The sequence below is a fragment of the Mycteria americana genome, chromosome 1 (genome assembly GCF_035582795.1).
Source record: "Mycteria americana isolate JAX WOST 10 ecotype Jacksonville Zoo and Gardens chromosome 1, USCA_MyAme_1.0, whole genome shotgun sequence".
NCBI classification, from domain to species: domain Eukaryota; kingdom Metazoa; phylum Chordata; class Aves; order Ciconiiformes; family Ciconiidae; genus Mycteria; species Mycteria americana.
Genome location: NC_134365.1, coordinates 84,257,876 through 84,285,010, shown reverse-complemented (window position 1 = coordinate 84,285,010; position 27,135 = coordinate 84,257,876). Strand labels below are relative to the sequence as shown.

The 27,135-nt window shown below is 40.5% G+C and overlaps 1 protein-coding gene across 1 annotated transcript; it reads right to left on the bottom strand.

Annotated features, from left to right (window-relative positions):
- Nucleotides 1–60: 60 nt before the first annotated feature.
- DYRK4 (dual specificity tyrosine phosphorylation regulated kinase 4) lies at nt 61–26,799 on the bottom strand. The gene is made up of 14 exons (XM_075491754.1): nt 26,776–26,799; nt 23,184–23,267; nt 21,098–21,247; nt 16,021–16,156; nt 14,667–14,830; nt 14,145–14,281; nt 13,080–13,220; nt 10,889–11,027; nt 8,491–8,572; nt 6,527–6,699; nt 5,304–5,364; nt 4,618–4,747; nt 794–945; nt 61–346 (listed from the first exon to the last, which is right to left on the bottom strand). Exons 1-14 carry the CDS (start codon nt 26,797–26,799, stop codon nt 120–122), a joined length of 1,800 nt encoding a protein of 599 aa, XP_075347869.1. The 3' UTR covers nt 61–119.
- Between the last annotated feature and the right edge of the window lie 336 nt (nt 26,800–27,135).

Below are 27,135 nucleotides of genomic sequence, written 5' to 3'. Positions count from 1 at the left end.
TATACTTACAATGTACACAGCCCATGTACAGACAGATACAGCTTATATTCCTGAGTACAAATAATACCTACAAAATATACCAGGTATGCAACTGAACCAATCATCGCTTGTGCTGTGTATTACTTAATTGGTGGGAAAAAAAGAGAATTTTTTGGAAGAGCTGTTTCACCACTGTATTCTGCTTGATCATTTTTTTCCGTTTGGGTCTCCAAATGTTTCTCTGGAATAGTATGTTTCCTTGTGTTCTCCACATCATTTTCTGTTGTGCCTGTGGAGGGCACAGTAGGAGTCAGTCTTTCAGCCAGTTCACTTTTCACTTTGTCAGCCGTATCTTTCCAGATATTTTCTGTAATAACAAATAAATAAAATGATAGGGTAAGACTGCAGACTCTTAGCAGCAGATAAACACATGATCGTCACAAATTCACAAAAAAATGAGTTGAAAATTTTCTCTGGGATCTTACAGCCACCATTGATGCATTCTTTGGCTCTGAAAGTGAGGTGCACTATGGTGTGGTGTCAGGTAACTATTTTGCTGTCAGTAGGGAAAAGACCTTTCTATGTGAATCTTTAGTACTGCCAATCTTCTTGCTGGCAGCTGCTACACAACATAAGTAATGGGTTTCTACAGAAGTGAGAAATAGTGGCTCTATCCACCACATTCCAGTGAACATCCATTATCTGCACGCTGTGTACTATCACCTTACCTTACTTCAGACAGATGATATTAAATATAAAGAAATACCAAACACTGATATAAATGCATTTAGTTCTCCAGGTAGCACATGCTTACGAATATTCTCTTTTTTCTTTTCTGGTGTAGAGAACAAGCCATCACTCAGCTTCCTTGTCTGTGTTTTCTGTTTTGCTCTGTATATTTTTGGTTCCTGGATCCATGCATGCTTCATTGCTTCATCGGGAGTCATGCGCAGGGCAGGTTCCCACCTTAAATCCATGGTAGACAAACAGTTATTTAACAGTAGCTCTAACCAAGAGTCATTTTAAGCCAGAAGATTCAGTATTGTCTTCTGAAAGTCATGTCATGAGGATATTTTTTGAAACAAAAGAATTTTAACTGAAAACAAGGAAAAATCTTGTGTGATCTTCTCCATCCTTCTAAACTTTTTATTTACTTCAGCACTGTGTGCTTTGCTGATCAAACCCTCTGCAGCATCCAACCATTTTTAATATGCAGTTCACTGTGTTATTAGGGGAGGGACCCTACTGAATATTTGTTTCAAGGTTTTCACATTCTGTCAACGCAAGCTCCAAGAAAGGGAACATAAATGAGACATAGGGTAATTCATTAAAAGTTATGTCTTCCCTAATTTAACTGCATCTGAAACTACTGTAGAGACTTAGTGTAAAAAAACTCACGTGAGATCTTATTATGGAAATGAAAGGTGATTTTTTTTGCAAAATCTCTACATTGACTTTATCCTCTCACAGGTTTCATTCACGCAGTTCTCACACCCACATACTCACAAGTGTTCTGGCCAAGACCACTTGTGTGTCACACAGAGGACAAGGGTTGTCAGCTACTGAGTCCTCATCACATCTCTGGGGTTCTTCTTGACTGGTGATGATGTACCAGTCTTTAGACAGATCTTTTATAGCCTTTAGGAGTCACCTGCTGTTTGGGCATGGTCCTTCACATCAGAACCTTGCTGACTTCGGTCTCCATAAATGTTAGGCAAGGTAGCTACTCATGGTCTGTTTTTCCTTGTATTTTGGAATATATGTTTGTCTTCCTTTTGGACTAACAGGAAAATGAACAGCAAACGTGATATTCTGCAACCTTGTTGCCATGCAATTGCTGTGAGCTTTGAGATTTTTCACTGCTGGTCACCTGTGCTGTGGTCTCACCAGAGTGCAGGCTTCCTGGCTGTGAGACAGACAACACGCTCCCCAGTTTTACAGGTGGGAGCACTGTCCTAGGAGCACTGTCATTTGTTACCAATACACACCATCCTTTCAACCCCTGTTCTGCTGTTTCTTCCAGTGCTTAAACACACATACATTTCATTTGTACTGCATTCATATTTCTGTTACTAATGTCTACATGAGTTGCAGACTATTTCATTCTGTTTTGTCTAATCTCAGTGCTGTCCAGAACTGTACAGAAATAACATAGAAAAAAACCATATTCTTGTCATCACAAGAGCTGAGTTAATTTTTTTTTTGATCTGATGCTTTCATCTGCAAACAGGTGTATACAAGTTGAACAAAACGATTTGTAAAGTCATGGCAAATGTATCAGGCTGTTTTGGACAGACACAGATTGGCAACTGAAAAAGACAAAATAGTTCAATTCTTTTTTGCTTCAAAAAGACTTTTCATTTCAAACCTTACTTCATTATTTGAAAATTTAAACAATCCAAACATGTAACATTTTTTTCTATGTGACCTGAAATTACTTGTTTACAGGTTTTTTTGCTTCACTGAAATTATTTCCTAAATGTTCTGATTCGACCAGCAAACCAAAATGGATCCATGATCCAATGATCTGCTTTAGCAAGCAGAGAACATTAAAAGCAACCTTCTTGGGAAACAGAGAGGGATGATTTATTTTTTTTTCATGTAACCACAAGTTAGCATGGATTTATTTAGGAAAGTACTACTGAACTGCTAGAAAGAAACTTACAGTCAGTGCTAAAGAAGATACAAAATATTAGCTTTGCATAACATACAGGTAACACTGGAAAAGGTACAGGACCAGCTTCCGCTGCCATTACACAGTATAAATTAGGACCCAAGCTCACCCCAAAAGCCTTACTGCACCTATGCAAGAGGTCAGTATTTAAGGCAACCAGACAAAAGTTTGTTCCTGCATGCTCAGTCTTTTATTTTGATGGATGAGTAAAACCTCATTAATAACCATCTCACAGGCAAAAAGACCTATTAGTAAAATGATACCTCATATCAGCAGGGTCCATGAGTCCCATCCTGTAAAACGCTTAGTAACCTGACCGCCTTGGAAAAGATACATTATCGTGTTTGAGTACAAAATAGTTTTGCTTCTCCCAAATTATTATATTATATTATATTATATTTATTATATTATATTATAATTCATTTATTAAAAAGTCCTGTTTACTTTGTGATGACAGATGATACACTGGTGACACTAAATCACATCTCTCTTCCTCCACACAAACACATAGACACTTTGCCACTGACGCTTTCACGGCCAGTGTGGTTCACTATTGGAACAGGTTGCCCTGAGAAGCTGTGGATCTCCCTCTTTGGAGATACTCAGAACCCAACTGAACAAGGTCCTGAGCAACCTGCTCCAAGTTAGCTCTGCTTTGAGTGGGAAGGTGGCTAGATGACTTCCAGAGGTCCCTTCCAACCTAAATTATTCTGTGATATTCTGTGATATTCTGGCATAGTGAATCTGTGGGATTTCTACCTTGTGTGAAGACTGTTAACAATTACATATTATTTGCATTTAGCAGTTTACAAAAATGTGCAAATCATCGATTTTATTTAAGAAAACAGCTGTGGACCACTTGTCATACTAGGTATTCAGCAGCAAAATCCTTGACTGGAGAAAAGTCAGCAGTTTATCCTAGAAATGATAGGATCTGAGACATATCAGACTCTTCTTGCATTATTTTTGAAAATCTATTCTAGTCAAGAGAATGGAAAAATACAGTCTATCAAATAATTACTGAAATGTGCAATGTGACTGCTGTCAATGAAAAATAAGTATAACTATGATAAGGAGAAAAAGGGCTTAAATCAGCATGCAAACTACAAGGTAACAGTCTGGTAACTGTACTAAGTAATTCTCCATGCTAACTACCACAGTCAAGAAGAAGCAACCAAACAATACTATTGATTCTGGGGTGGAGACATGGCTGAATGTACTTTGCCTTTTTATCCTCTGCTAAGGAGGAGGCGTATGGTGTATTGGAACTAAAAAGAGTCTAATCTCACCCAAGGGAACATGCACGCAGAGAGCAAGATCTTTGTGAGCAGATACTCAAAGAAGCAGAATTGTTTTCGTACATATACCACAGCGTATCACCTGATTGCCATTTCCAAGGCCTAGCACAAAAAATATAGTCAAGCCATTCAAGCCAGCTAAGTCAGCTCCAAATATAACTCCTGCTGGAGGAAATTGGAAGACCTTCTTCCTGCTGGAGAGAGAGTTAGATTTAAGTACAAAACCAAACTTTGATCTCCAGATATACACTGCCTTGGGACAGTGCATTACCATTATCTATATTATCTGAATGAACCTTTATCTCAGATAAAACAGAAAGGATTTAATACAAAGGCCTCAATGGGTAAAAAACATTGCTTTTAGAGTTTAGTCTCCAGCATCAGAAGATGAAGATCTGCTTTTAGATATGATGATGTCAGCTTTCTTTCATACTTTGGACTAATCCCATATACTCTTTTTGTGCAATGATTTCTCCCTGCAATAAGCTCTGAATAATAATAGTTATCCAAATACTACCATGAGGAAAAAACCAAACAAAAAAACCTGAAAAAAACCAAAACACCCTGCCAAAAAATCCCAACAGATACAAAGATTTTAAAGGCACAAGAGAATGAAAGCAAAGTCAAAACTAGCCTGCTGCATGTAAGTCAAAACTATGAACTCACATTAGACATCCTTTCAGAAAGTCCAAGAAACCAGCATCATGGGTTTTCAGCACTGTGCTTAGATCCTTGGAGTCTGGGCATCTCTTTTTTCCCTTGCTGTTAGTTATGGATTTAGGAAAGCCTTTGGAATCTTAAAAAAATAAAGACATGCTCAAAAAATTACTTTAAAAATCCTCACCAAATCTTTAAAAGAGTTGCAAAAACAGTACCGATATCCACCCACGAACTCCAGATTTGCCCTGTTAGATTGATAGTCTGCCAGCATTGTGGCTCTGTGGCAAACAATGTTGGTTACGTCCTAGAGACTGCATCCTACACTGTGTTTTTTTGTTCATTTTGTGTAATTTCCAAAACCAAATTATACCCAGAGGAATGAACTTAATCCCAAAGGCCACTGTGTTCCTTTTAGCAATAATATTTTTAAGGAGTAACAGTGGAATGGATTTTCCAGTCCCTTCCCTACCACCTTGGCAATGAGGCCCATAAGACATGAATAGCACAGTACCAGGTTCATTTGTAGGCCTCACGTTACCCTCTTGCTTCTCCTCAATACTTCTTCATGAAAGAAGTCTTGTCAGCTAAGAAGCAATGAAGGTTCTCTGACCCTCCCTTTCTACCAGTGATGTTAACTAGTTATTAGCTAGCAGGGATGAATCCCGCAAGGACAAACAATCAGAAACAGTTACCAAAGAACGTTCGCTTTCTTGATGCAGCCTGGATAAAATCAGCTGGTGGAAGACCCAATACCTTCAACACAGAAAATTAATTCATGGAGTTACTCTTCATTTTGCAAACATACGTAACAACTAGCAGGAGACATGAGGTATTTCACCCTCCTCCATACGAAAAGAAGCTGAATGTAAGCAGTTTACTGTGAAATGTCTACAAACCATTTCCTCTTCTGCCATTTATCGTGGAAGGAATTAAGGGATTCCTTAGAGATTTCTTACACAGAAAATGTGATCTTATAAGGGATGACACTGGGATCTTCACTACCACAGAAGACTCTAAGAACAAGCATCTCTGTTAATGACACATGTAGGAGGCCACATGGAGAGAAGCTGTCTTCGAAAAATCTTGTACAAACTAACATGGCACTAGAAGGATCAGAACTTGGGGCTGAGTTCAACATCAGGTTGCAGTTTAGTGATTGGTATGGAGTAACTAAGTAACTTTCTTTCATGGGTCAGTTTTGCACCTATTCTAACATTTGCACTGGATAGGTGATCTGAGGTAGGAGATGCCACAGTACATTCCTAAAACTCTTTGAAAAACAGTTATAAAGATGACAGAGCCAAACTCCTTGGTAGGGGCAGACAGTATAAGAAGGGGCGACATCCACAAATTGTGGCTTGAGAAGTTCAGGGTGACTATTAGGAAAAACTTTTTCACCAGGAGAGTAGAGCAGCAGTTGAGCAGCTCACCCAGAGAGTTTCTACTCAAGTCTTTGAGGTTTTCAAGATTTGCTAGAAAAAGACACGGCTGACTAATCAAATGCTAGCACAAATATCTCTCTCAGCAGGAGTTTGGACTAAGGAGATCCAATTCAACAAACAATTATTTGATTTCTAAGAGAAGATGAGCCTGTTATAATTAGATTGGTTTTCCTTCCCCTTAGATGTGCTTCTTCTGTTCTAACTTCTCCATACAAATTCTGACCAGATTATAATATGTTTCCTTCAGAAGCAAGACAGTGAGTGTACAAAGCAGTGTTTGGTGTATGAAATGGAAATAACAGTTCTGCATTAGAGCCCATCCTTCCAAAGAGCCCTTTGACTGTGACAAACCTCCCTCTAAAAGGCCAGCCCATAGACAAATATATTTCATCATCTCTTGACATTTCTCTTTATTGCTGGCAGTGTAGTTTATCAAATGAGTATGTAATTCAAAAGACAATCCCAAAAGTTACCTCCATGATGCAGGCAAGTTGGTCAACTTCATTTTCCCCTGGAAACAGTGGGTAGCCTGTGTAAAGCTCAGCCATGATACAGCCTAAGCTCCACATATCAACAGCCATAGCATAAGGATGACCAAGAATCACTTCAGGTGAGCGATAAAACCGGCTCTGAACATAGGTGTACACTATAACAAAACAGAAAATTAGACAACAAGCAAAATATCATAAATGGGACAGAAATGTGGACTCCGGATTTCACAGAAAAGTGAAATACATGTTCAGGCATCATATATCTACTCTATCCATTATCTGCCATGATGGGATTGCTCACATAGGCTCTGAAAACCTTTTCTAATTCCATCCTAAAATCAATGGGTGATATGCTTTCCACTATTCTATTTGGAAATTGTTCTTCAAAAAGTTTTACTGAAATAAGTTATTCTACTAATGCTGTGATTCTGCTGACTCCATGTTCATTTTCCTACTTGGAGGTCTTCCCCTTGCATCAATCAGCAGTTCTTCATTATCACAGGCTTGCACTGTAGGAAATACTGGTTTCACTGACACCTAGGGAACATCTCCTACTGCCTTCTGATTTCCCCATAAATGCATTATAGCCCCACAGCAGATGTCAAAAGATCCCATTCCAAGATTTGGACTCATCATAGTGAGTAGACTAATTCTTTTACCTCTTGTCATTCAGACAACTGAACACAATTACAGCATGCAAGCTCTGTTATTTTCTTATTCCTATCTCTCTGATGGTCACTTTGTTTATATTTCTGCACTTCTTTGCATCCCCACATATTCAACATTTTTCTGGAAGGAAAGCACCCTGAAAAGTAAGTGCTGCACAATATGTGATTTCACCAAATCTGTACAGTTAGAGAGTACCACGGTGACAATCTGTGCCCTTGTGCGTTTGACCAACTATATAATTGTTGTCTGGTTTTTGTCATTCTTGTCACGAATATATAGCTGACTTTTTATTTTCTACTCTCTAATCCTGTACCACTTTGAGGGTTGTACCAATTCTTGTTTCAGCTGACAGTCTCCTCAGTCATGCTCCATCTTTCCTTTCACTTGTTTTGTGTTTCAATTTGTTACTCTCCGCAAATATTTCAGGCTGCATCTCAGATTACATTCTTCTCAAACATGGGCAAACCTAAAATTATTACCGACTCCTACAAAACTGGGATGTAAATCTAATGGGCTGAATCCCAAAATATAGATGAACAGGTTTGGCTCAGCTTAAATATCAGTCTTTCATAGGAAAAATATGTGCCATTTAAGACTATTTTTGTTTTCCTAAGCTAATAAAATGCAGTGCAGATTTCTTTCTTAGGTTGTGTTTGTTGTTCTTATGTTTGTTTGTTTTTTTAACAGATGATATTTGCATTCCTGATGGTGATATCATTCTTGCTTTACAATATGTCTATTAGTGTTTTTATTATTAGGTGAGTTTTTATACATTCATTTATCCTTTACAAATTTTGTTCTTGTTATCTCCCGCACATTCTACTTAAACCTTTGACAGAAAAAAAATAAAACTGAACTTAGACTTTCTAAACTAAAAGCATAGTTCCCATTCCCCCCATTGTATTAATCCAAAAAGTACCAATTATAATTTAACCATCCCACTGAGAAAGGCTCTCTGGACCTGATAAACTCCTTGTTAAATGAAGTATTGGGATTATCCTTATAGGCCTATTTCAGCTAACCACTCTTGCAAATGCAATTCTGATTTCAACAGGAGTAGAGGAGCTGATCAGGCTTGGGACGAAGAAAAAGCATGGTAACAGCTTACGTGTCTCCTACCAGTATTTGTTCCACCACCAGTGGCTGAACAGTTCATCAGATTCTAATTGGTGGCATAGGTCACTATATTGGCTCAATCAAAGAAATAGTTTTTCCACATTATTTAAAATTAAGAAAGCTTATTAAGAAAATTACATCAACTTGACTTTTCTGCAAACCTCTTTGGTGTTCATAGCAGCTTGATCCAAAATCAATAACTTTAACTGAACCTTGGCCTTTGTGGTATAATAATATGTTCTCCTAAAGAGAAAAAAAAATCACAGGGAAAAAAGGGTTTTAACACCACATTAGGTTAGTGAACACTTTGGAAAATAAGCAATGCATAAACACATTGGGTTTACACTTATCTGCATCATAAAAGCTTCAAACTACAACTTCCTTGGGAATGCATTTGCTAACATGAGTAGACATCCAATAGTGTGCAATTAACCAAAGCAGAGGGGAGATTTGCAAAGGTACCCAGTTTAAAGGTTAGCTAGACAGGGACACTAGTCCCTCATGTACAATCCAAGCCACTGTGCTGTGCAGTGTGTGTTGCTATCAAGGCACCAGTCAGTGAGAATGCTTGCCGTGTGAGCAGAATGAGCTCCCCAAAACTCATTGTTGTTAATCTAGTAAAAGGCAAACTGCATCTGGTTGCATGCTGTGCTAAATTAACCAGAACCATCCTTTTTGTAACCACAGAAAGCCCCTGCCCCATGAACAAGTCGTACTTCACAATTCTTCTCTCAGTTGCTTTCAACCTTCTCCAGACTCTGCAAGCATACCTCTCTCCAGCTCACAACAGTGTGATGCAGAGATCCCAAGGTAGTGATGAATGGAAATGGTAGGGCCCTATGGATTATTAGCTGGATGCAGATGGATACAGTTCCGTGTGCCTACAATTCCAGCTTGAGAAGTGATTCTTAAACAGCTAGCTCAGGAATATTTGCACTGATGAGTAAACACAGCCTATTAGCTCTCTTCTGCAGAGTTCAATTTTACGCTCATTAAAAATCTATCTAAATCAAGGATTTCCTTTGATTTCCTCTCTGATCATACAGTTTTCTCCACTTCTCAGCAGAGAGATGGCTACCTTTATCAACCAGTTTTAAAGTGATTATATATCAGAGCTTTGAAGGACTGAGCAGTTCCCAGGTTGATGCCAAATAATGACAAATTAGTTTCTTGGGTAATTAGTGGACTCATAAGGAAATACTGTGTGTGACAGGAGGGAGAAGCTGCTACTGATGAAAGTCAAGGCAAGGACTGACTTCCACTACGCAGGTGTTCTTGGTTCTGTTATGGGAAGAAGCAGCCTCTCTCTGCAGCTAGGTACCCCTTCATGCTCATGGTAGGACTCTATCTCTAATATTGAATCTCTCACATTGCAAGAGAACTGATTAACTGCAAAACCAGGTTCTGGAGGCAGTGATTACCTAGCATGAAGTCCAGAGAAACTCCGTACTCTACCTTATGTTGAGAAATATCATAGGAGGCAGATGGAATAACAGATGTGAGTTTCAGGCAATACAAATTAAATTAATGAAACTGTACAATTGTAGAATGAGAACAAAATTCTCTTTTAGTTAACTCACTAAATGTTCACTAATATGTTACTTTATTTAAATACAGGCTACACTCATTGATCTTGCCAACCTCATTCCTTGTCTGTGGCTGGCTGGAAACAGATTTCCCATTGGGTTAATTGTTTCTGATTAAGATATTTTTGTTATCTTGCAAGCCTCACTTCTCACTGCAAATTGATCTGGCAAAGACGTTGGCAAGACAATGGGTACAGACAGTATGTGACTCTTCAGATTTCTGAGTCAAGACACATTAAGCAAAGTGAGAGCAGAATTTCATCCTTGGCAATTTTACTTGAGAGGTGATTTATTTATTTATTTATTTATTTATTGGTTCATTTGAAGTTTTGAAAAAGAAATCAAGAGAAACATTCACCTGAAATGAAAATAGAATTAAAATACTTTAGAAATTTCCAAAAATTGCAAAAATTTAAGATTGGGGCTTAAGGAGAATGGAAATGTTTCACCTAGCATGAATGCTTAGCAGATATAGCAGCAAGAATTGGATCACGGATGTTCCTCCAGAAACAGGTGAGCACCCTAAATACTGTACTATAGAATGGCTTTGTCATTTACTAGGCTACTTAATTTTATAGTTATGCATATGAAATTAAATAGACTTAACAGGATAACCTGAAACAGGCTGCCTTGTGAATATCTCTTGTATGATAATGTCCCTTATATTGAAATACTTAATTTCACAAGTCCCTTTTTCTTTCTTTAAGCAAAAAGTCATTACCTGAATTTGATTCATATTTGCATACATTTTGGCAACCAGAAAATCACGTATAATACTGCAGTGAATGAACTGAATCAATGGAAAGAATCACTCGACTCTAGTACTAATACAGTCTGAAATAAACCATAGCTTCTGTACAAATACCCTGCTGGCTTTTAAGGATTCTTCCGAGAGTTCCTCTCGATCGATAAAAAAAGGATGAAGCTAATGTATTCTGTACAGAATAACAGGTTATGAAATAACTGTACTTACAGGCTTCAGATCACAGTGAATGATTCTTTCCTGGTAGAGCACTTGTAAACATCTCAGCACACACTGAGTGAAGTGTCGAATTAAAGACAAACTGAAACCTTGGAAATTGTTCTTTTTGATCAACTCATACAAATTTATTCTGTGGGGGTTGTGGGGGTGGAAGAAGAAGAAGACAGAAAGCAGAAAAGAGATTAGGGAACTTATTTTTAAAGGCATGATTAGTTTACAGTGCATTAAGAGAGTATTTAGCCTGTCTTCCTACATGAGGGAGGACTCAGGCAGAAGAAAATGCCTTAGCTATTTTCCTCCTTAAGAATGCTGTTCTGCATGTAATACGTACAAACATCTCCCTGAGCCTCCAGATCTAAAGAAGACATAATGTCAGTGGACTTGCTTGCCTACGAAACTCAGTGCTATGTTATGCAGCTATGCCGATTTTCACCAAGAACAACTATCATTCAGGAACTGAGAGAAATAAATTTGCTTCAGTCTCCTTTCGCTCTCATTTGTCTTTGCTTTGGCACCTTGTGTAAATCCTTTTTCTCTAAAGAGTTTTTAATCAGCAGTAAATCTTTCCAGATAAATACCCCCATAAATGTAGGTCTCGTTAGGTTTTTATATGCCTCCTGTCGCCATCATATCTTAGCTCCTTCCCATAGGTGATTCAATGAGGTTGCTAACTTCTGCTAAGCACGTTGGCAACATATGAACACTGCGCTGAGACCCCGCGGGCACCACCAGCCCCGACTGCCCTGCCCAGTAGCCTGGGGTTCCCCCCACCTGCCCACGGCCCAGGACTCCATGCCAGCCCCCCGGGGCCATCAGCCCCTGCCCACAGCAGGGCCAGTCTCCACTTTCCGCAGCCCTGCTATGGGCCCCGCCAAGCCGGGCCCACCCCAGGCCTATCTTCTGGCCCAGCCTCAGCCTGTCCCTGTCCCCAGGGAGGTGCCTGATGCCCGGGGCTGGGGCTGCCCCGGTGCCCCCCGGCTGCCCTGCTCCTGGCTGCCAGGCCCTACCCTGGCAGAGTCGAGGGAGCCCCCATAGCTCCCAGTGCCGGAGCCCCCAGCCTGGGCTGCGCCCTGGCAAGTACTGAGTGCTTAACGTGTGGTCATTCTTCAGAGGAGGAGATGGCCACAGGGATGGTGGCTGTTGAAGGGATGCACAAGGGTGTCCTCAGCAATATGATCTCAAGAGGTGTCCTCAGCAGGACCCCATGCAGCTGCAATGACATCAACGATTGTAGCTTTCTGCCTTCCTCGCTTATGCGTCCACTGGTGTCGAGCAAGGCTCATTCCTTCAGAAGTAAATGAAGTTACCAGGACTTGATGGAGAAGAAAGTTCACAAATTAAGGGGTTTTCACTATATTTTAGAAGCAATACAAATTTCACCAGACAAATATTTTTATATGACAACCGGTCTTCAACTCTTCTGTAAAGAGCTGAACATAGTGGCTATCCCATGAAAGTTTTCACACAAGTTTCCATAGCAGCTTTCTGATAAAACCGGTCTGTGTCTTCCCTGGAGAGAAGGAGTTGACTCTTATCCCTGTGTGTCTGAGTGACAGACTTGCATGCAGCAACACCATGAATTTAGGTCTGTTTGTTTGAGATCAAGCCTTCCATACAACGATGAATCTTCAGCAAGGGCTATAACACGTGCAGCAATGGGGGCTTTATTTTAAGGGATGAGGAACCATGGATAACCTCTGTAACTCCAGTTTGATGCCCTGATTACAAGGAGGCTGGCAAATAAAATGGTCTGACTTCCCTAAAATATCTCCAAAATTCCTCCTAAGATGTGTCCTGCAGCATACATTCATAGAAAGCAAGGAACAGCTATACTTTTTAATTATTTAATATTATTCATATTTATATACACTGAAGTTTACCAGTCATGAATTCATTGTTTTACTCTTTTCCCCTTAGGTCTTTCAGGGAAGAAGACTTCAATACGTAGCACAGAAAATAAGGGATGGATCATGTCATTGTCTGTGTGAAGGCTGAATGGGGCCTTTTTCAGTTCACCTTTGGTGACCAAAGACTCAGTTATGCAGTCTGTATTTAAACAGTATTCCTTTCTTGTAACACCAAGAGAAGCAAGTTCTTCCAAAGAAGGCATAAAAATTAAAGCATGTAAGGCACAAGATCTACAATGTTCCTTAACATTTGTGTAAAGGAAAGTATACTTTACCCCAGCAGTTCAAAGGAAATACAGAAGTGATTGCGAAAGTAGAAGTATTCCTTCATGTGGATGATATTGTGAGTATCATCTTTGTCCTTCTTCAGGAGAGCATCAAGGATCTTCACTTCTACCAAAGCCTGGCTGTGAAATCTGAAATATCACAGGACATGGGAAAGGTAACATTAACTCAATCTAGCATTTGTAGCAATACAAATGTTACAAACACCGTAAAATTACTGTAAACTCAACATGTGGGGCAATGATTAAAAATTCACCATTCACCCCTGTTAACTACTGTAACTTTGATTCATTATGGTTGTTGCCTAGTCTAAATTTACTGGCCTTATACAGCATTTAAGAGTAGTTATTTTGACTTGTCTGAAAAAAATATTTACATGAAAAAAAGTCTCAAATGAGCATCCAGAGTAAAATCCTAGTGCTTTCTAAATCCATAGGAATGCTTCCATTTACTCGAACAGGGCCATATTTCACACCTACCACAGTAAGACAGTCAGTTTTGAAGAGCGTCTTTACATTTAGTGTTCACTGAGGGGGAAAACTGAACAGCTAAAACTCTGTTGCTGGAGTCAACAGCATCATTCTCATCTGCTTCATCGACCCTGGTTCAAGCTAACCTCAACTAAAAATTTCTAACCAGTCACATAACAAGAAGAGGTTGCTTAGGACCATAGCACAGAATTTTTCGTGTTAAAATGAGCGACTGGAGCCTCCCAGCATATTCCTGTGGTTTCGGAGTCTTGCAGGGGAATGTAGGCTCTCAGCTCTCAGTCATGCAGGGCTGGTTACCTGTGTTGTTTATTAACTGTGTCACAGGTACAGAGACCTCCTTGTAAGTCTGGAAAAGCTGTGCCTGCTTTCATAGACTGTGTCTCCACTGGGTCCAGGCCAGTTCTGAGTCCCTGACATACCTTTCTTCACTCTGTTCTCACTGTGTTTAATGAAAGCCTGATGTCCAGGGGGGGTTGATTTTGCTTTGTTCACATTATCCCAGATTGTCACTGCCTATATAATACAGAGCTGATTGTACTGATTTAAAGTCAACAGATGTCTCACCTTTTCTTATTCCTTATTATTTTCAATGCCACTAATTCATTGGTTTTATGATCCAAGCATTTAGCCACCTGCCCAAATGACCCTTTCCCAATCACCTCCAACACTTCATATCGGTACGCAATATGGTCATGTAAAACCTTCAAAAGAAAACAAGTAGTTCAGATTCAGGTAGTACGACAAAGATCAGGCTTTAAAGTAGTCCATGTGTGTGTGAATTTACTGTCTATGAAAGATGCTGGACTGGTAGCAAGTGAAGTCTACGTTAAACAAGGGTGACAGAGAAAATAACAAGTGCATGCTTCATTAATCCACCTACCTTGCATCAGTCCTGAATGAGATGCAAAGTAGGTCTCTCTTTAGGATTCTCTTCTGAGCTTTAAAGTGCTTGGTACTGATGTTTTCACTATGTGAGTATTTATCTTCTAGAAACAACATTTATCTCACATAGATCACTTAAGAGTTGGCAGACACTCACTACAAACTTATTGAGCTGCAAATGAATACCATAATTTTTCCACTTACCTTTAAGTAGGAACCATGCTCATCATCGTAACAATTATTATTCTGGGTTTCAGGCAAACCTTCAATCTTTTTAGCTTCCAGCCCAAGAAACCATAGCTCTGTATAATTGAAAATTTCTTTTTGCTCATAGACTGTTAACTGGTTTCTAAAATTTTTCAAGGCTTCTAAATCAGAAAAAAAGAATATAAAACAAAAAATCAATAAAATGTCAGAAACCTGATGGCGAATTGCTTTTACAATGGAACATTTTAAAAAGTACAGCATGCCACTTCGAGCAGGAGGCTGAGTAGCTGACTGTTAGAGGTCCCTTCCAACCAACATTTCTATGATTCTACAATGTTGACATTTTGCACAAATTTATGTTTCTTTTTCTGACTTACAGTATTATGTTCACCAAACCATTCATCACCTGTCAGCAAGACTTTTAAGAGAGCTTAGGTAAAAATTATTTGATTCTGAGCAAAGTTATGTACCTAGATGTTTTTGAAAGTCCCATCTGTTGTCTATCTGCTTCAGCAAGCTTCATAGATTACATAAAAAAATTGTATGTTTTTATTGATTTGATTGTCATGTCTATAAAATGGCAGTAAACTTTAGTTAACCAAAGCTTTCAAGTACTTGTTTTTCTCATAGAAAATGTCAAGTTCAGAGGCATGAGGTTAGGAATTAAATGGGGCCCAAATCAGCTGTTCTCCTAGTTCAGATTCTTCCTGCACAGAAACATTTCAGCTACCCTAACACCTCCACTTACATCATTTAAATCTAGATAAATAATCAGACAGTAGCATTACAAATCAACGTGTTCTCTAGGCATGCATGTGGGTGTTTTGATAAATAGTGGCAGATCTTCATCCACTAATGCAGGGATGCTAAACCATTTCAAAGCAAAAGGCCACTACTTTTTTTTTCTGGACTCCTGCTAAAAATAGATTAACTCTGCCAGAAACTTTCTAGATCTGAGAACTCCCAAAATGCAATTTAGCCCACATAGACAAAATGTGACACAGCTACAAGCAAGTGGGAAAAGTGTTTTATCACTGTAATAGAATATTGCTGTCACCTACAAGACCTGTTGTAAGTATTAGACAAATATACATTCTTTTGTATAATGCATACTTCTCTCATTTATATATTTGTGTTAGTCTATTCATTCTCCTATTGCATACATCCCCAAGTAGGATTTTTAGAAATCACCAAGCCCATCTATATCCCTTTCCTCCAAATTGTTTGTTAAATATTTCAGTGACCATTTAGCATGGGACCTCTGGCCACTGAATATCCTGACTGCATACACTCCCTATCTGTGCAGGCAGCCTGTCACTCCTGTCTTTTTAGCATGCTTTGTGTATTCTACCTGAAGCTGTCATAGGCAGTTTGACACTGATGCTGGTGCTTTCCAGTTCTGATGGTTTTGTCTGGGCTCTGGTATCGCTTTCAGGAAGACTGTCTGGAAGGTTAAATTGGGAAAAATTGCTTTGAGTTCCATTTTCCTGCCAAGCAAAAAAAAAAAAAAAGTAAATTTTGCTTTCAGATATTTTCATGAACATTCAGCTGATCTGCAATTATATAAATATATACAAAAACATATTAAAAATCCTACAATCCCAAATTGTAGAGAGCAAATTCTGCCAATAGCACTAGAGGCTTTTGGACCATGGAAAGATAAATCTCGAAATAAGAGAGGGAAGTTAATCTTCCAGGTTCATTCAATACATGGGCACTCACTTTCTATAAATGCTACAAATTGCCATGGTTTGATTAAGTTGCAGTAACTCGCATGAGCTAGGGTAGGGTCTCAGTATGGTCTCCCTAGTACAGAGGGCAGGAAAGATAGTATAATAGGCATTATCTATCTCAGATTTCTGTGTGGGCACATCTGCTGGAGAGTTGTGCTAGAATCCTTGAGATTGCTTGTGCAGCCCACAGAACTGCAGCCACACCGGCTTGAGTCTGCACACATACACAGAAACATCTGTACACATACACATTTGCAACAGAAACATCAAGATTGGTATGAATGGGGAACGAATGGCAGAAGTACTTGAAGGAACAAATTGCAGAAGAAAGCATATATAGATGTCACCTATATCAGCAGGTCATCAAGATCCCAGCACATGCAGATTCTCAGGGTTCTCAGAATCAGAAGATAAAGAACAGACTACAGAATCAAGCCATGAAGAGATGATTGAGGGCTGGAGATAAAAGAGAGACAGATAAGGAGACAGAAGACAGTGTGCTCTGGGATAAGAGTGTAGGGTGTGGGGGGCCCAGGCTATGTTCTCCTCAATCCCTTCATTGAGGGGAAAAGACTCAGCTGGAGACAATGCATCCAATGCATCCATCAATACCTGGCTGAAGCTACAGAGGGCTATGGTTTCTATGAACATGGATGAGGAACAAGAACTGCTGAGCAGAAACAGGATCCATCTGACAAAGCAGAGCAAGAGTGTCTTGCAAACAGCTTTGCTAACCTAGTGAGAATGGCTTTTAATTAGTTACATCAGGGAAGAGTCATCATAACCTAAAGGCCCTGATACTCATGGAATAATTCAGTCACCTCAATATCTGCTGAAGTGGCAAAAGCATTCTGGGAGATTTCTGGACTGTGTTCTTAATGCAGGTGATCTGAGATGTGCTGCTGGACCTGTTACTCACACGCAAGGAACAACTGGTTGAAGATGTGAAGGTCAGAGGAAGGGCAGCTTTGGTTGCAGTGACCATGTGATTGTGGAGTTTAAAATCCTCAGAGAAGTGAGTGAGACAAGCAGTAGAACTACAAACCCTGATCTTCAGGAAAGCAACTTTTGGCTTGTTCAGGGATTTTCTTCTCATAAACCCATGGAAGACTGCCTGGAAGGCAAAGGAAATCAGGAGAGCTCATTGCTCTTTGAAGTCAATCTCCTTAAAGCTCAAGAATAGTCCATTCCAACACACAGAAAGTTGACCAAACATTGCTGAAGGCCCACATGGAACTTCTGACCAGGCGCAAACACAATAAGGAGCACAAAAAAGGTGGAAGCAGGGATGGGTTGTCTGGGATACATGCAAGAGACACTACCTGAACATGCAGGCATGTTTAGGAAAGTCACAGCTCAGCTGGAATTGCAGCTAGCAAGGGATGTGAAAGTCAGTAAGAAGTTTCTGTGAGTACATCACCAGGAAAAAAGTAAGGGCAAGGAAAATGTGAACCCATTGCCCCATGGAGTTTGGGACCTAGTGACCAAGGATTTGGAAAAGACCAAGATACCCAATGCTTTTCATTGGTAAGTTTTGCCCTCGGGCCTCCCAAGTCCCTGAGTCTAGAGGTAGTGTTTGTGTAAAGACGCATTACCTGCAGTAGAGGGAGATAGTTAGGGACCACTTAAGTAGCTGGACATACCTAAGTCTGCAGGACCAGATGGGATGCACCTGAGGGCGTGGAAGGAGCTGGCCAGTGTCATTGCAAGGCACCTTGCTGTCATCTTTGAAAGTCAATGCAACCAGGAGCAGTTCCTGACCATTTGGAAAAGGCAAACATCACACCTACCTTCAAAAAGGGCAAGAAGGCTTCAGGGAACTACAGGCTGGTCAGCCTTACGTCAGTCCCTGGGAGGGCTATGGAACAATTCCTCTTGGAAGCCATTTCCAACCAGATGAAAGACAAGAAGTTGATTTGGAACAGCCAGTATGAATTTGCCAACATAAGTGGTGAGCAAATGGTGTCTGAACAACTTGATTGCCTTCTCTGATGACGTGATTGGCTTGGCCAATGAGAGAAAAGCAGTGGATGTTCTGTACTTTGACTTCAGCACTGTGACACTGTGACCTGTGACACTGTCTCCCACAGTATGCTTGAAACCGAAAGAGTGAGATATGAACTGGATAAATGGATCATAATGTGAGTGGAAAATCAGCTGGACGGTCAGGTTCCAAGGACTGCAATTGGTTACTGGCAGCATCCCTCAGGGATCAATACTAAGACCAGTACAGTTTAGTGTCTTTATTGATGACCTGGACAATGCATGAGTTCACCCTCTCAAATGTGCAGACCATAGCAGGGCTGCTATCCAAAGGGACTTCAGCAGGCTGGAAAAATGGGCCATGGGTATCTTCTAAAGTTGAACAAAGAAAAATGCTAAGTCCTGCATCTGGAACAGAATATACTCATGCAACAGGACAGGCTGGGGGACAACTGAAAGGATGCAGCTTTGCAGGCAAGGGCCTGACAACCACCCGAACATGAGGTAGCAGTGTGCCCATGTAGCAAAGAAGGCCAAACACATCCCAGGCTGTATTAGCAAGAGGATAGCCAGCAGGGTGGGAGAAGTGATCTCCCCCTCTATTCAGCATTTGTGAGGCCATGCTGGGAGTACTGTGTCTGGTCTGGGGTTTCCCAATACACAAAAGACAGTGACCAACTCGAGTGAATTCAGGGGAGAGGCCAGGGGATGGTCAGGAGCCTGGAGCACATGATGTACAAGGAGAGGCTGCAGGAAATACGTTTGTTCAGCCTGCAGAAGAGGAAGCTTCAGGAGTGACCTTACTGCTGTCTAGTTACTTGACAGCATGGTACAGAGAAAGCAAAGCCAGACTCTTCTCAGACGTGCATGGTCCTAGGACAAGATGGGTATGTGACTAATGGATGCAAGTTGCAACACAGGAAATGCTGATTAGATATTAGGAGAAACATTTTTACCATGAGAGTGGTTGGCTACTGCAACAGGTTGCCCTGAGAAGCTGTGGACTCTCCATCCTTTGAGATATTCGGAACCCAGCTGGACAAGGCCCTGAGCAACCCGCTCCAAGTTTGCACTGCTTGTAGTGGGAGGTTGGGCTAGAAGTCCTCCAGAGGTCCCTTCCAACATAAATTATTCCTTAATTTATTTATAATTCCTCATCCTTTGAGAAAGTCCTGATGACTCACAGAGGTGGGACAGGATGGAGATACAAAAGATCAGTCTCTCAGTGTCAGAAGGGTACAAAAGCTGTATTCAAAAACCAGCGCATGGTTGCCGAGATAAGAAGAACCCAGACGATACAATATATACTAACCAGTGGGCAATACTAGTCCACCATGTCCTTACAAGAAGGGCTGATGCCACATGGATACATTCATTGTGGTGCTTGTGAGTTTTAGGTTAAGAACGTGTTATTGCAAGTGAAAAGCGGTTTGTTTTAAAATAAAATCAGCTTCCCATACTTGCATCTAACCTTGTTACTTTTTGTTTTTTCAATATTAACTGCTACAAAAGCAGAGCAACCAGGTATAAGCGGCACCACTTGAACAGCTCAAGTACAGGTCTATGCTGACACGAGTCAGTCCTACCACTTTCCTGCTGAGCCCCAGACTGAGAACTGCACTCTGCCCATTTCAGTACACATTCCCTCAGTTCAGCAATGCTGTGTTATTTCTAAGGAACGGTAAACAAAGAAGGTCTCCAAAACAGACAACACATAATCATGCTTTCTAGATTGAAATGTTTATTGTCCCCTGGCATTTCTAAGCCAAGCAAAAGGCTTTCTTATTGGTGTTTACACAGCTTCTTATAGGAGCCTATAAATTCCACTTAAAGAATTAAAAAAACCCCTCTGTAAAACTCTTGGCTCCAATCTTTTCACAGAAAATAAAGTGGAGGGATGGTTCATTTTCACGTTCAAAGCTTAATCATTGGCTTTTGTAGAAGTTGAGTGCAGGTTTGACTTATGAAGGCCACAGAATTAAGCTTTAAAGAAAATTTAAATTATTTTGGAGACTAACCCATTCCACCTCATCATTCATGCTATTTTGCATCTTGTAGCTTTGCCCAATGATACACACACCCCCAACCAAATTAAATACTTTGTATTAGTAGCAAGCTGCCAATTTCAAAGTCAAAGTATTTGAGAAGGCTCTTGACTTCCCAAACAAAATGCATTATGTGGGGACTTCCAGTGCAAGAGATCTGAAAAGAGTTCATATTGGCGCCCTATAGAACCTGTCAAGTCTCTCAACAAAGACACTCCATTGAAGGAGAGGCAAGGTGAAAAAAGGAGTGATCAGAGTAGTGGTGATGAGTAGTGCAGGTCCCTGATTTGTTGGGGAGAGAAGCAGCAAAGGAAGAAGCGTTCAGACAGGGGATGGACATAGGCTTTGTGAAAAAATGAGAAAGATGGAATGCCAAAAGTGAAGATGAATTAAAAAACTTCCTGTGATGTTGGATGTCCATTAAGATATCTGGAGATACACACAACCATGCTGGTAAGCAATTTATCTATTTGATTATTTATAGTTCTTCCTTTTTTTTCTCCTTAGCTATGGCTGAAAACAGAAACTGATGCAAATGCTGACAAATTATTTCTCTCTTCCCACACACAAACGCACTTGTGACACTTTGCCACTGACACTCTCTTAGCAGTACTTAGAGAGAAGCTGATTAACCAAACACAAGATGTCCAAGAGCTTTATAACTTACCTGAAGAGAGGGGAGGACATTCTGCAAGCTCTTATTTGTTATCTGAGGCAGGCTGCTTTCAAGGTGGGGAGGGTTTGCAGTGTCTGCAACCAAACCATGCTTTGCTTGACCTTCCAGATGTGGGAGGGAAAGAACGCCGCGACTGACTTTCTAAATAGAAAGCATAAGTAAATATTACATAACGACCTAGCAAGCAATTCTGTGAAACACCTTCGAAAAACAGAGGGATTTAAAACCTTGGCAAATGTGTGTGGTTCACTTCTGACACCTAATGGCGAAGGGGAAAAGAGCAGATACCCTCCGGCAGCTCTCAGCTGTACTAATGGGCATGGGGAGGTTGCGCAGGAAATCGGGCAGCCTGGCATATTTTAGGGCATGAAAGTTTCCCCACAAAAGCATCTCCACCCAGCATCAGAGCACTGACTGCTTCCGCTGGAAAAGGTGGTTGGGCTTGGAAACTGAACAGCCCTTCTAGGCAGCAGGACTCCTTTGCGTGGGGAAAATAAAGCATCTGTAGGGGAATAAGCAGACATGAACAGTAAATGGCAGGCAACATCATTAGCTATTCCTAGTGGTAGAAGAGAAATGGGGACTGGACTGCTGCCAAACACCAGGGTGGAGACAGTGGGAGGGTCTTCCCTGCACTGGTTTCTCAATATTTCCTTCCCCCTCATTTCCCATGGAGTTCACTTTGACTAGGCCCCTTTGTTGCACTCCTCGTTAGCGAGGAAAAGGCAAGCTCTGTGCAAACTTTACTGAAAATTAAATGCTTATACTAATTTGAAAACTCCAGGATTATTAGTCCCTCCTTCAGACTTCTCCCATTTGTTATTTGCAAACCATTTCTATACTGCTCATTCTTTCAAGTCAGACATTTAAGGATGCGGTTTTATGAATATTGGACCTCTAATATTCTTGGATGTCTAAAGTGAGAGAAATGACACTCTTATCAGCAAAGAAAAGTTTCTAGGTAGACTATTTCTTTGGCAAATAAAAAAGTGATTTGAAATAGATCTGAAATAGATAAACTATGCACCATCAAATGCAGAACAAGGTCCAGAGAGTTCAGGCTACAACTCATATAAGCCGGTGACATTTTTGTCAATGGGGAAGGATAGAAACATACTTGTCAAGCTTTTGACAAGAAAAGAGAGGTTTGATATTTTTTTCAAAAAGCAAAGAAACAAAGCTCTCAATCCAACCAACTTGAATGAGTAAATTTTCTTTTCCAACACACCATGGTTTAACCCCAGTTGGCAACTAAGCACCACACAGCTGCTCGCTCACTCCCCACCCCGCTGGGATGGGCAAGAGAATTAGAAGAGTAAAAGTGAGAAAAGTCATGGGTTGAGATAAAGACAGTTTAATAGGTAAAGCAAAAGCCGCGCACGCAAGCAAAGCAAAACAAGGAATTCATTCACTGCTTCCCATGGGCAGGCAGGTGTTCAGCCATCTCCAGGAAAGCAGGGCTCCATCACGCGTAATGGTTACTCAGGAAGACAAACGCCATCACTCCAAATGTCCCCCCTTCCTTCTTCTTCCCCCAGCTTTATATGCTAAGCATGACATCATATGGTATGGGATATCCCTTTGGTCAGCTGGGGTCAGCTGTCCCAGCTGTGTCCCCTCCCAACTTCTTGTGCACCCCCAGCCTCCTCGCTGGTGGGGTGGGGTGAGAAGCAGAAAAGGCCTTGACTCTGTATAAGCACTGCTCAGCAATAACGCTGTTTTCAGCAAAAATCCAAAACATAGCCCCATACTAGCTGCTATGAAGAAAATTAACTCTATCCCAGCCAAAACAAGCACACAATACTATGGAAAAGTCTTTAAAACCTTAGAACTGAGATTCCAGTGGACTTTTCATGAAAGCTTCAAGAAATAAAAGTGGCTAGACAGAAGAAATACCTCAAATGCTACTGAACAGCCAGCAAAAACAAAATACTTGCAGGCACTTGGGACAGCTAGTGCGGAAATGGAAGAGTGCAGGGAATAAAGGACTTCCCTCTGCTCAGATTCATTTATTATAAGGGGTCTCTTAGAAAACAAGCATTCAGATATTTTTAAAGTCAGCTGAAGAGTCACATACCTGATGGAAGACTCTGTTAGATCCCAGATGATCTCTCTCTTGAACAGTCAGCTGAGATTGAGAAAATGCATCCACATGGGAAGACTGCAGACATGAAATGATGCTTTAATACAAATTATTCTGGAAAAAAATCCTGAAATCTCTGTATGGCTTCTGTGTTTCTTTCCTTTGTGGCAATGCCTGTGCCAACACAGCGTATGAGAGAGGACCGCAAAAGCTGCTGAAAAGGCTCTATGCTCTAGCAATTCCTCTCCCAGTTGAACAGCTGTTTTGTGGGCAGGTGCAGAGGCAGCTTGCTTTGCCTATTATGCCTCTCAGCATGCTTGATATGCCCATGTGGTCAGCAGAGGGGAAGGGGGGGAGGGCTTTGCCATCCCTAAATATGTACTCGAAAGCAGATAGTGAGTCTGCTTGGAAAGACAGCTTTAAACTGCCTCACAAGGGAGATTGTGAGCTCATCCATTGTTAACAGAGCATTAAACTGATTCAGCTTGCGGTACAGATTTTATGAAAACACAAATCACTGTTTAAATTTACTGAGATATAGAAAAAAATCCATTGGTTACAATGAACAGATAATATTAGAAACAAATACAAAAAAAGAAACATGGGGAAAGTGTTAAGCAGCTCATCATGTTTTAAGATTCTACTAGTGCTTTCAGCATTTTTTTTATGAAGATGAACATGATAAGTAGCACTGTACATTTCTGTCCAATAACAGACTGTAGAGAGTTGCAGAAATCTTTACAATAATTTAGATACTGAAAACCCTGTGCCAGTATCAGTGCCAGGGGATCACTTTTTAAAGGCCTTTGTCATGGACTTCAGTTAGTCCACATGAAAATATGTCTGCATACTGGAGGAGTATGCTTAATGTGTTCTGTATTGGCTAGTGCCATAAAACATCTGCCATGATGCACCCTAGCTGTGCTGAAAGGGCCTCAGTCTGAGCTTGGAAGGAGGGACAACTCAGATGAGACTGCTGCATCATCTGTGCCAATACACTGCATATATTTAGGAGTTGTAGTGGGTGAGGGATGCTTGTGTACAAACTGGTCCATGGGTCCATACAGTGGACATGGGTCCATACAGGGTCCATACAGTGACCTTGATATATCCAGGGTACATCGGCATTGCTACAAAGGTGCATATCAAGCTAAAGATGTTCAATGACATGTTCAATGGCTCTGACACATCCTGCTCTGTAAGTATGGAATAGGTGCTCAGAGAGGCTGTGGGATCTCCATCCTTGGAGATGAGGTTAGATTAGAGACCTCTAGAAGACACTTCCAAACTAAATACGGAGAGAAACAATCTCTCCGTACAAATCTACCTGATCACATGAAGGAAATGCTGCCCTCTGACATGCAGGTTTAACTGTCTCACTGTCAACCATGAAGACACCACTAAAGCTGGGCAGACAGCTAGAAACTGCCCTTTGGACAACTGTGCTGTTAGTGTTCATGACGGGTATTTTCTCTTTCTTTTCATTTGAAAAGTCAGGGGAGAAAAAAACCGCAAATAAATAAGTCCTTCTGTGAGCTTAAAGGGTAAACTTCAGATTCAGAACAAGCTGAGAACAACAGCTCTGGGTTTAGCCTTATTATGCTAATTGGGTACAGTTTGAGAGGAAAGCTCATGGACATCCGTGGAGCAGAGGAGAATATTAGGAAAGGGAAAGGTACTAAGACCTGTCTTTGCAGGACAGATTCAGTGATTCCCATCTTTGGAACTAGAGATCAGCTGGCCAGGGGTAAGGGATTATGTGCTGTGAATCCAAAACATTCCCAGAGCCACCACAACAAATGCCCCCAGAAGACAACTACTGGATTATTGCATCCTACACATGAATGTCCTAGAGCATGATATACTTCACCCAGTGCACCCCACATCCTTGTGGTCAATATCCTCCAGTGTGAATTTACACAGATGATCTATGGAAAACCCAGTGCCACAGTACTTTTACAGACAAATACTTCACATGCAAATTACGTACCCTGCATTTCAAGGGAGAATCACATTTGTTCTGAAGAGGAGTCTGGGATCCACATTCATAACTCTACTAGATAGATCAACCCAGGTCTTAATAAGACTATTCATTTTAGCGCATGTTATACTTTTTCCCACACCTCACCTATACTTTACTCCCAACCAGCTTTATTTTTCAGTTTCTGGAGCTCATGAAAACATTATACTCCATTTAGAGACAGTTTCTTAACTACTTTGTGCTTTTCTAACTACAAGTCAATATAAAGCCAGGATTTTTGAGAGAAAGAGCTATCACTGAAAACCAAAGAAACAGTAGACTTCACATACTTGTACAGACTGCAGAGTCTTCACTACAAAATGGCATTTTATTTCTTAGCAATACTTTTTAAAGGCTATGCAGTGATGTCTATATTACTAAATATAAATTTCAAAATATATTGTATTTACTAATAGAGCATGAACAATTCACAAAATGTCTTTAAAACTCAGCAAGAGCTAAGGAAGCAGGTGACTGAACTCCAAGCTGTGCTGCCAGAACTTGGAATCCATTTAATTTCCATTCACTGGGGAATGATTAACAAGATTTTGAGATGGACATTTCTCTTTTTACACTGCAAAAGCAAAATCAGTCCATCAGCCCATGGCCATGCCTTTTTTTAATCATGGAAATTTGGGATTCTCTTTGTCTCTCTTTCTCAAAACTTACTTAATAAGGGTTTATAGTTCTTCAGTGCTCTTTGGGCAATTTATTCAAAACACCTTAAAATCAATAACTGATCAACCCTCATAAGATTCCCCCAAATAGCATAATCTTTTATCCATGGAAAAACTGATCTGTGCCTACAACAGTCCTGCTGGCGGCTGAATGGGGAGCAGGTGGATTGATCAGTTAGTCTGCACAGTAACTTATTTGATGGTCTTGATCCAGATGACCCATCAGCTGCTGCTCTAGCAAAATCCTGTACATCTAGTATGGGATCTACAGCTGAGCTGTTGTGTCTGGTTTAATTCTGGCAGATGCACTCTAAAGAAAAACTCCAGCAACTGTTACTATTTCACTCCATTTCACTCCTGGCTGTCCTACTCCTATAGCACTCGGCCTGTCCTACAGCTCCAATATTGCACTTCAAACCCAAACTATCATCTCCTGCTTTTCCAGCCCTTCAAATCATGTATTACCTTGCTAATTCCAATTATCACTCAAGAAACAGAACAATGTCCTCATTCACTACCTAGTCTGCAGTCATAAGTAGTTTTAGGCACTGAGCATACAGCATTCTGCAAAATCAGAAATTGTGACACATTTTCATAATTCCCAAAACATCAGCTTATTTTTTTCAGTACCCAGTTGACCATAGAAATCAGAAAGGCATTAAAATTTTAGAAATTATTAAATACACAACTATATAAAATATAGACTCCATTGTCTCTGCATTTAAATGGGCACTTTCTTCTTTCTGTCCTCTATCAAAACTGAATAAAGCCTGTAGAATACATAGAGAGAATGCAATGTAGGTGTTAAATCATGCAATATATTAAAAAGCCATAGCAAATGCAGTCTCACTCACTCAAAATACAGTAGGAACATAAACATTTTCCCCACCTTGTCAACTATTTCTGTCAGCATAACTGCAAGAGCCGTTAACTGCAGGATAGAGGTTGTTTATTCCATTCGGCGAATGCATTTCAGGAAGCCTACCTTCATCTAGTCAGAGCATAGCAGCATCAGTTTCGTACACAGTACCCTGATCAGAAAAAAATGGATAACCCTTCTGCTTGGCTTCAAATTTAAATTTTTATCCCGGAAATATGCCAGTGACTATTAGCTGCTCTAGTATTCTTTTGGTGGCCATCTGTTCCCTTTCTCAGCCTCCTTCTAGCCAAATATAATTTTCCATATTTATCATGGCAAGTCAGTAATAAGAAAGACAAATATAACAGGATTGGCTGTTCTCCTTGCCGT